General features: G+C 38.7%; 1 protein-coding gene across 1 annotated transcript; it reads left to right on the plus strand.

Moving 5' to 3' along the window:
• Positions 1-1199: 1199 nt before the first annotated feature.
• On the plus strand, positions 1200-5967 carry LOC121792098 (calcium-dependent protein kinase 13-like). Its single transcript, XM_042189903.1, has 7 exons — positions 1200-2036; positions 3135-3278; positions 3524-3676; positions 4177-4292; positions 4378-4545; positions 5163-5393; positions 5468-5967. The coding sequence occupies exons 1-7, from the start codon at positions 1409-1411 to the stop codon at positions 5612-5614; spliced, it is 1587 nt and encodes a 528-aa protein (XP_042045837.1). The 5' UTR covers positions 1200-1408; the 3' UTR covers positions 5615-5967.
• The last annotated feature ends 4571 nt before the right edge of the window (positions 5968-10538 follow it).

A 10538-nucleotide genomic window follows, 5' to 3' on the forward strand; every position in this document is an offset into this window, starting at 1 on the left:
ATCCACTAACTTTTTTCACTCACTCTTCTGCTCATTTTCTTAAAACCTGTACCGGGTCAAATATGGACAATATTTTACGAACGAAAGGAATACCACTTCCTATTAGACCAACTTAAATACACGTGTTCAAAATTTTGTTATAGAAAAAATGAGGTACAATAAGCTCATAAAAGAATACAAGCCAAGAATCGGAGCGAGTACTCTCTCCATCCGCTATTAACATCACACCTTAATATGAGTTTTTAAGATGTATTTTCTCTATATCCAATAAGAGTCACATTTTGACATTTCTGTTCGTCCCGCAATAAAAGTCACGTTTCATTTTTACCATAAATGTTAAATAGGTCTTATATTTCGCAAACTCACTTCACTCATATGTTATTACTCCCTCTGTCCCATAGAAATATAGGCAATGAATATGACAGGTGAATTAAGATAAACTTAGTAAAGTAAGAGAGATGAGAAGAAAACTATAGTAAAGTAAGAGAGAGATAGAGAATGGTAGTTAAAGTAGTGCTACATTATTAAATTGATAATATAACTTTCCAAAAATGGAATGCACATATTTTTGTGGGACGGACGAAAATGGAAAATACACACATTTTTATGGGACAAAGAGAGTATAAAACTAATACTCCCTCCGTTTCTTCATAGTTGAGTCGTTTTTTCATTTCAGGAAGTTTCTTCATAGTTGAGTCATTTCCATATATAGTAATTATTTTCTCTTTCTTACTTTACTATCTCTTACCTTTTTCTCTCTACTTTATTCTCTCCACCTTTTTCTCTCTTACTTATTTTATCTATTTATTCAACACACTCAACATCCCTTTCTTAAACTCCGTGCCGAAAAGTTTCGCCTCAACTATGATGAAACGAAGGGAATATAAAAAAGTGGACACCATATTCTACTAGCTTTTCCAACCAACTATTCTTTGCATTTCTTAAAATTCATGCCCACACCAAATATGACTCCTATTGTAGGACATAGGAAGTAATAGAAAGTTAGTAGGAAAAGTTAGATACTACAACCGTCCCTTAAAAATAGAAACTATTTTCATTTTAAGCTGTCCTTTAAAAATAGAAATTCTTGAATCTTTCTATTTTACTATGTGGAATCTACTAATACTACTCCCACTACTTTTTTTTCCCTCTTACGTTTCAATTCTTCTATCTATCCAGCGGTACTTTAAAACTCATCCCATTTACAAAAGTTTTACTACTGATCTCTCTACAAAAACAAAAATATCTGAACGAACCGTTGCTCCAACCCAGCTAACCTTGAGTGAGCCCTCAAACACACACTGGCTGAGAAATTCACACACTCTATGCGAGAATTTTACATACATTCAATGTTAAATCCGAGATTCAGCTACATCTAGGGTTTTTACTTGACCAAACTTAATTGTGAATGGGGAACTGCTGTAGATCTCCGGCCGCCGTCGCCAGAGAAGACGTCAAGTCGGGAAACTTCTCCGGCCACGACCCCGGCCGGAAGGATAAGTCCTCCGGAAACACGAAGAAGCCAATCGCCGTTTTGTCGGATGCGGAGAAGGAGAATATCGAGGAGAAGTATTTACTCGATCGCGAGCTCGGGAGGGGGGAATTCGGGGTGACCTATTTGTGCATTGAGCGGGAAACCAGGGAGATGCTGGCTTGCAAGTCGATTTCGAAGCGGAAGCTGCGGACGGCGGTGGATGTGGAGGATGTGAGGAGGGAGGTAGCGATAATGAAGCATTTGCCGCAGAACTCGAGCATAGTCAGCTTGAAAGAGGCGCGGGAGGACGAGAATGCCGTGCATTTGGTGATGGAGCTGTGCGAGGGAGGGGAGCTGTTTGATAGGATTGTTGCGAGGGGGCATTACACGGAGCGGGCGGCGGCTGCGGTGACCAGGACGGTTGTGGAGGTCGTGCAGCTGTGCCACAAGCATGGGGTTATTCATAGGGATTTGAAGCCTGAGAATTTCCTGTTTTCGAATAAGAAGGAAAATTCGCCTCTTAAAGCGATTGATTTCGGATTGTCTATTTTCTTCAAGCCAGGTTTGGTCCAATAATAGTACTCCATTTCGTTTTCAATATTTGGAATCACTGGCAAGTTGTTGGCTTACTATTTAACTCGTTGTCTGGTACAGAATTGCAAATTCTTAGATATCGAAAGAGCTTTAGTGCCATCATTGCCTCCATAGATCGTCTTTTGAATGTACTACTACTAAAGTAGAAGATTGTGTTATGATCAAAAGAGTAGCAAGTAATATTATGATCATTTAAAAAAAAAATGTAGAATATGATTTGACACAGCAGTTTTGTAAGAAAAGGAACCTTGTAGCACTGCTCTGCTCTGCTAGTGAAGCTACTATTCCTTGGGTGGGGCTCTTGCTATCTCAGGTTGCGAATCTGATATGCACAACTGACTGAGCAGCAGTCCCTCAAGCCCACGCGCACACACGGATGACCCTCCTTAATTCCAAGATTATGTTTAGTTATTTCCTTATAGAGTCAAGTCTATCTTAAGTCATATTATCGACTCAAGAATTTATTTCCTTCTGACTTTTCTTTGAGGTTCTTTCCCGGATCAGATTAGGAGAGTCGAACCATAACAGGATTAGGTCTCTTTTTCAATTATAAAAGAGTTTTGATATTTCAATTAAGCAAATAATAATTATATTTCTAAAAAAACCCAATCTTCACACTTTTTCTCCCCTTTCTCTGGTTTCCTTACGTATATGCATGCCATTTCACCTTTGACGTGTATCAGAGTCTGTTGTGTTATATTTAGGGTCTTGTAGATACAATATTGTGTATATAGAACAGTGAGTAAGTGAGGTACACAACCATGTGACTATTTAAAATAGAAGTAGGATGCTACTGGGTTTGGTATGCTGTGAACCCTCATTTTCTCAAATATAAGTCTTATAAGTTTGTTTATTTGTTTCTCCTCAAGACAGCATCATCATTTTCTATAAAGACACTCTACGACTTTTCTCGTGTCTGTCATTTCATTATTTTTTCATTAAACAAGTTTATATGCTTGTATGTCAAAGTATCATGTCTAACGGGCTTCAGCCATTGTTCATAATGTTGTATGTGGTCCTTTGCTTTGACCATCTTAAGAATAAAAGAATAACTATTGGATTCTAGGTGAGAGGTTTTCTGAAATTGTTGGGAGCCCTTACTACATGGCGCCGGAGGTACTCAGGCGAAATTATGGGCCAGAAATAGATATTTGGAGTGCAGGGGTCATTCTTTATATCATGTTGTGTGGGGTTCCTCCCTTCTGGGCAGGTAACTTACAATTTTCTTTCTCTCCTCTTGTCTCCATCCATCATATCTTTTGTGAACAGATATTCTAGCAACCATGACTAGCTATTGCATACAGCATATTGTATACAGTAGTACTTGTAAATGCCTGCCAATAAGGCTTTCTTTGTCAGCAGGCATCACATGTCCTGACATTCAATACCAATGTTAACAACCCATAGGATATGAAGTATCCAAAATGACATTGCATTTAATCAATTATTCTGCAGAGTCCGAGCAAGGTGTAGCCCAGGCCATCATACGTGGGAAAATCGACTTTGAACGCGAACCATGGCCCAGTATATCTGACAGTGCTAAGAGCCTTGTAAGACAGATGCTTGAACCTGATCCTAAGCTCCGACTGACAGCACAACAAGTTCTTGGTATGTTATACACTGTGATGAATTGTTGACATTTAAGTAAGGGATGATGGTTTGAACTTGATGGTCTACAAATTTTTTCTTTTAACTGTTATAGTGAGACATTCATGTTCTATTAGTTGTGTAACATCTTGGTTTGAGTTTAGGGGAAATAGTGTTTCATGCATACATTCCTATAGCCTGAAACATACAAAGATTGTCCCTACTTATGCTGATTATTTGTCCATCCTGAGTGATTTACTATCTTTATCTTTAATTCCGAGCGCTACTTTGGTCATGCTATGGGGTTAGCCTATGCAAGTTCTTGTATATGGTTGTTACCTTATCATCATGAACATTATAGAGCATCATTGTGTATTTAGTAATCCAATCATCAAATTCAGTGGTTTTTAAATGACACTATATGTTTATAGAGTCACCTATCTAGCATGGCCATGCATTCTGTTTAGAAAAAACTGGGAATATGGATCAGTTTTATGGTTATAACATAATTTGGTTCACAGAGCATCCCTGGCTCCTAAATGCGAAGAAGGCTTCAAATGTTCCTCTTGGAGATGTTGTCAAGTCAAGACTGAAGCAGTTCTCCTTGATGAATAGATTCAAGCGAAAGGCCCTTAGGGTTGGTTCATTATTTCAACCTTTTCAATCTCTTTAGCTATCTTCATTTTTGGAGATAAAGATATTTACTTTCGGTCTTTTAATAGGTCATTGCTGATTTCTTATCTAATGAAGAAGTTGAAGGAATCAAAGATATTTTTGCAAGGATAGACACTGATAGTGATGGTATTGTTTCAACTGATGAACTTAAGGCTGGATTAAAAAATTCTAACTCACAGATGACAGAGACAGAAATACAAATGCTCATTGAAGCTGTAAGTCTGCCATCTTTTAACCCAGTACACGTACAGCCATTGCTTCACATTGATAAATTTGTGATGGTGGCCATTAGTGTAGAACATCTTCTTTATTTTTAGACCTAGATCCAAGTTTCGTGTATGCAAGTTAAGCAGTTGAATGGGTTGGTCGTTGGTTTACTTTGCCTATAATTGCGAAGGTGTGAATAAATGTAATGAAAACTAGTGTTTTTAGTGTGGAAAATTGATCTATGGGTCTTAAACTCGTGCTTTTACAAGTTGTGAACACAACTTATTCGTTGCTGTGAGGCCCATTCTCAGTGAACAATATAATTGGGAATCTGTAAAAGAGATATCCTTTGGTTTACTTTGACCTTACTGTGACTTATTTCTTTGTCACTCTAATTTTCTAATGTAACATGCGTCCAGGTATCTGCGTCAGGACTTCTGTACATAGTGATTTATGTTTGAAGCTTCAAATACCCTGTCCTTGAACTCCCTACCAGTAGTATAACATAAATCATCAACTGAGAAAAGAAATAGTCCCGTCTCTTTGTCTGTATGTGTATGAATTTTTGTTTGTTTGTGTCTACTAATCATATTATTGCCGATGTTTATTCATTTCTTCCTGACAGGTGGATGCAAATGGTAAAGGAACATTGGACTATGGAGAATTTCTTGCTATTTCACTCCATATGCAGAAGATTTCCAACGATGAGCATCTTCACAAAGCTTTCTCCTATTTTGACAAAGATTGTAATGGTTACATTGAGCCTGGGGAGCTTCGGGATGCCTTGAAAGAAGATGGCGAAGATGATAGTGCAGATGTGGCAAATGACATTTTTCAGGAGGTTGACAGGGATAAGGTGAAAATAAATTCTTTAGTATGAATATGGGTAGGGCCTGGAATAGATTATAACCACAATTTGCCACAATTCAGGATGGACTTATAAGCTATGATGAATTTGTAGCCATGATGAAAACTGGCACAGATTGGAGAAAAGCTTCACGACATTACTCAAGAGGGAGATTTAATAGCCTGAGCATAAAGCTGATGAAGGATGGTTCTGTTAACTTGGGCGGGTAAATATGACTGTTTCTCTCAGCTGTACGAGTTACCAAGTTGTTTCCCTTTGTAGTGAAATTACCATTGTTATCATTATTATGGCTTCCATATATACAATGGGGTTCCATCTGATTGGTGACCTAGAAAGATTATGAATGGAGTGAGTACAATTGACTAGCACAGAGCTTGCTGGTCCCCGAGACGCTGATATATTGTATTCTCTCCCCCAATTCAACATCCCCCTCTGTTTCGTCATTGACAGATGATTCAGATGTCTGATACTGATTATTACTAGTAAATATATTTGTCAAAAGAATTGCCCTCAGCGAACATGCGATTTGTGCAAATTGAAACAATATTCTTTGTGTTTGTTATTTCCCTTGTCCTAGATCAGCTTGGCCTTGTGAATGTATTCGGCTAAAGTTAATTTTTAAGGTTTAACATCTTCGCAATATATGTATCATAGACAACCTCTAAGCTTCTAAAACCTTGACCTTGTTCTCTTCTTCTCCATGTTCTCCAGATTTATAAGAATATAAAACCGTTTAGTATGATCTATGCTGGCTTTACCTCCTAACCATTCCTCTAGAGAAAGTAAATGCCCACCACCTTGGACTAGGCCTGTTTCAACATTTAATAAAACCATAAGCCTTCAAAAGGTTTTCGGTGTGTGTGCTAACAGCTTATCTATTTTAGTGTAGTCACCTCTTTCATTTCGTAGAGATGTCGACTACACTGTAGGTTTTGTCATTCTTCCTTCTACTAGGTGCTGTCCTATCGCGTTCTTCTGTTTCTGGCCCATCCAACAAGATGTGGTTTTACTATCTTTGATGTATGAAGTGCTTGCAAATATTATCTCACACATTTTGTGGTATATGAATGACTTGCATACTAGGAAGAAACTCACATGTTTCCTTGTGCAAAATATACTGAAGTTTGATGTTTATAGTACTGTTATCATTCCTGGTTTACTATTTTTCGATTAGATGATATTTCCCCTGAGTTTTGTCGACTAACTCATGTTTGTTTTGCCTGACCTAAAAAATGAAAAGAGGCAAGCTCTGTTAGATAATCATTATCTTCATTTCCTCCTTCCTTAAGCCATTTGTTGGTTAGGCAGTCTCTGTCGACAGCTTTGATGTTGGCCTTGTTGCGTCAACATTATCCTGGATGTGCTTGTTTCTTGAATGATTGGACACAAACAGGAAAAGCCCACACATATCCGGGAAATGAAATGGAGATCGATATTGTCTTCCTTTCATTATTTTCTCATTATTATGCATCCTTTTATTGCTCTCGATTCCCTGCGCTGTTGTATGCTTTATAGTGTTGTTATTAGATGGATACATGTTCTTTCATAGTATTGTTGTTGGAAGTGATAACAAAGTTGATCAAGCAGCCGCATGCTAAGTTGATCAAGCCGCTGCAAACAAAGTTGATCAAGCCGCTGCAAACAAAGTTGATCAAGCCGTTGCATGCCAAGTTGATCAAGCTGCTGCTTGCAATGCTGAGATTACTAACCATGGTGATCAATGTATGGCAACAAAGCAAGATGCATGTGATAAACAAGTCATCAATCTCACTCGTGCCAAGCTCGTGGTTGTACCAGAAGACACAGCTAAGGCCGTGGACCACTTGTGTACCACTTGGAGGGACGTGTTGATCAAAGGGTTAAAGAAGAAAGTACTTTAGCGAAGTTTGTTATGATTAAGCTTAGTTTGTTATGATTAAGCCCTATAATCTTGCTTTAGCTTGTACGATATTTTATTAGAGTTGGAATCTAGATTGTTCGAATGTAATGATATATGTATCAGCTTATCGAGCTCTACATTTAAGAAATGAAACAGTAGATTCCACATGATTACTATGTTCACAAATCTGTAGTATACTTTCTTCTTTATGAATTTCATTGCACATTTTCATGGTATCAGAGCAGGATCCTTTTGATCATGTCTCTCCTACTTCTTCAACTTTTTCATTGTTATCTCTCAAATCAAAACGGTCGAAGCCAATGAGTCCATTCACTGCCACCTATCTTTTCCCAATTGCCTCCAATTTCTGTCAAGTTGAATGATGGAAACTTTCTCATGTGGCAGCAACAAGTAGATGTAGCAGTCTTTGGCTATGGTCTTGAGGGTTTTCTCATAGGAGAAGTAGATCCTCCAGAAAGACAGATCCTTGATGAAGAGAGTGAATCAATGGTGGTCAATCCTGCTTTTGTAGCATGGCAGAGACAGGATAGAAGGGTGGCTGGATGGTTGCTATCCTGCCTTAACCTTAGTGGTGAGGCTCAGATCTGCAAGGGATATTTGGAGGGCGCTTGAGACAAACTTTGCAAGCTGCTCAACTGCCAAAGTAATGCAATATAGGCAGCAAATGCAGAATTTGAAGAAAGAAGGTCTCACCATGACTGAGTTTCTGGGTAAGATGAGAACTTACTTTGATTTGTTAGGATCTGTTGGATGTAGAATTTCTGAGGGAGAACAGGTTTTACACATTCTGGGAGGTCTAGGCCAGGAATATGATCCTGCTGTGTGTGCTATTACTTCAAGAACAGATCCATGGAATATAGGAGATGTTAGTGCATTTCTGCTCAGTTTTGAGTCTAGAATGGAAACAACTAGAGCGCACTCAGTGAGCTCAGAAGGATCTCAACCAGCCCTCAACCTTGTTCATCAACAATCTGGCCAGAAAAGAGATCAGCCCTTCAACAACAACAGATTTGAATCTGGAAATGGAAGAGGCTTTGGAGGAAGAGGGCAAAGAGGCAGAGGTGGAAGAGGTTTTGGAAGAGGAAACAACAACAAAATTGTGTGCCAGTTGTGTGAAAATCCTGGTCACTCTGCAGCCAAATGCTGGCATAGGTTTGAACATAACTACACTCCACCTCAAGCCAACTTCAGAGGAACTGCAGCACAGCAACAATAATAAGGCTATTTTAATCCCTCAGCTCATATTGTCCAGTCTATTCCAAGATCTCCACCAGGCTCTTTCTCTGTTGCTGTTCCATCTGAATTTAACTATGGTGCTGGCTCATCATCAAGCTGGTATCCAGATTCAGGGGCCACTCATCACGTTTCAAATGATCTCAACAATCTCAACATCATCTCAGAGTACATAGCAGATAAGAGTCTCTTGCTTGGTAATGGAGATGGTGTTAAAATTGCTAATGTTGGAGAATCTACTCTTAAATCTCATTCAGCTGGTTTCTCCAGACAACTCCATCTTAAAAACCTCTTGCATGTTCCTAATATAACTAAAAACTTTCTTAGTGTGTCTAAGTTTGCACAAGACAATTCTGTCTTTTTTGAATTTCACCCAAACTTTTGTCTTGTTAAGGATCTGAGCACCAATGCAGTTGTGCTCAAAGGAACCCTTGAAAGAGGCCTTTATCATTTTCTAGTAGATCATTCCCCAATCAAGTGCAGCACTAGCTCCAAATCACCTTCCAGTCAAGACTTTCCAGCAGTTCATTCCCTGAGTTTGGCTAACTTCAATTCCAACAGCAGTAGCTCTTCTCATGTTTCTAGTCAAAATTTGGCCTTATGGCATAATAGACTAGGACATCCTACTCTTGATGTAGTCAAGCTTGCTTTAAATAGTTGTAATATCTCCTACAATGAAATGAAAAATCCTACTCTTTGTTTTCCCTGTTCTGTCTCAAAGTCCCACAGACTACCATACTCTAATTCTCTTTCAGAAGATGATTCCCCTCTTCACCTTATTCATAGTGATCTTTGGGGACCATCTCCTGTCAAATCTAGGAATGGTTTTTCATACTATGTGTCCTTTATTGATCATTACTCCAGGTTCACTTGGATTTTTCTACTTAAAAACAAGAGTGATGTTACTGCTGTCTTCAAACAGTTCAAGGTCATGGTAGAAACTCTTTTAAGCTTGAAAATAAAAATTCTACAATATGATTGGGGAGGTGAGTTTCAGGGTTTAGTTCATTTCCTTAAGGAGTGTGGGATTGTTCATAGAGTCTCCTGTCCACACACACCTCAAAAAAATGGTCTAGCTGAGAGAAAACACAGACACATAGTTGAGACTGGTTTAGCTCTTCTTGCTCAATCTTCTTTGCCTCAACGTTTTTAGGATGATGCATTCATTACTGCAGTTTATTTGATCAATATTATGCCATCAAATGTCATCAAAAACTCCTCTCCATATGAAAAACTCTTTCTCAAAAAGTCAGATTATTCATCCTTAAGAGTCTTTGGCTGTCTATGCTATCCCTTTATTAGACCCTATAACAAAGATAAGTTGCAATTCAGGTCTGTGAAAGGGACTTTTCTGGGGTATAGTCCATCTCATAAGGGGTATAAAGCTCTCATCCCAGATGGGAGACTAAGTATCACTAGAGATATAACCTTTGATGAAACAGTGTTTCCTTTCCAGATTTCCCCTCTTGCAATACCTAGTCCAGTTGAGTCTAGTTCTCCCACACCATATTTTCCTATCCACTCTATTCCCATCACTACCCAGTCATCTCATTCTGTTCCTTTTTCTTCACCATCCTTTCAGCATAACTCAGAAACAGACCCTGAATTGTCCTAGCCTCACTCTGATGAACATAGCCAGGCCTCTCTACTCTCTCAGTCTTATATTGAGGATCATTCATCATCCCCTGATCCTCCTGCTCAGCCTATTCATTCCATGACCACTAGATCTAAGTCTGGCATTTTCAAGCCAAAAACTTCAACATCACCACTTCTTCTTCTTCTCTGCCTAAGTCTGCCATTGATTCCTTGTTTATTCCGGTTTGGAGATCTGCTATGCTGAATGAATTTAATGCTCTTCTTAAAAACAAAACATGAATTTTAACATCTCTCCCCCAGGCAAGAACCTTATAGGCTGCACCTGGGTATTTAAGATCAAACTACACTTATCTAGTGTCATCGCTAGACACAAAGCCAGGTTGGTTGCTCAAGGCTTTTCTCAG

Source organism: Salvia splendens, chromosome 2 (genome assembly GCF_004379255.2).
Source record: "Salvia splendens isolate huo1 chromosome 2, SspV2, whole genome shotgun sequence".
Taxonomy (NCBI): Eukaryota; Viridiplantae; Streptophyta; class Magnoliopsida; order Lamiales; family Lamiaceae; genus Salvia; species Salvia splendens.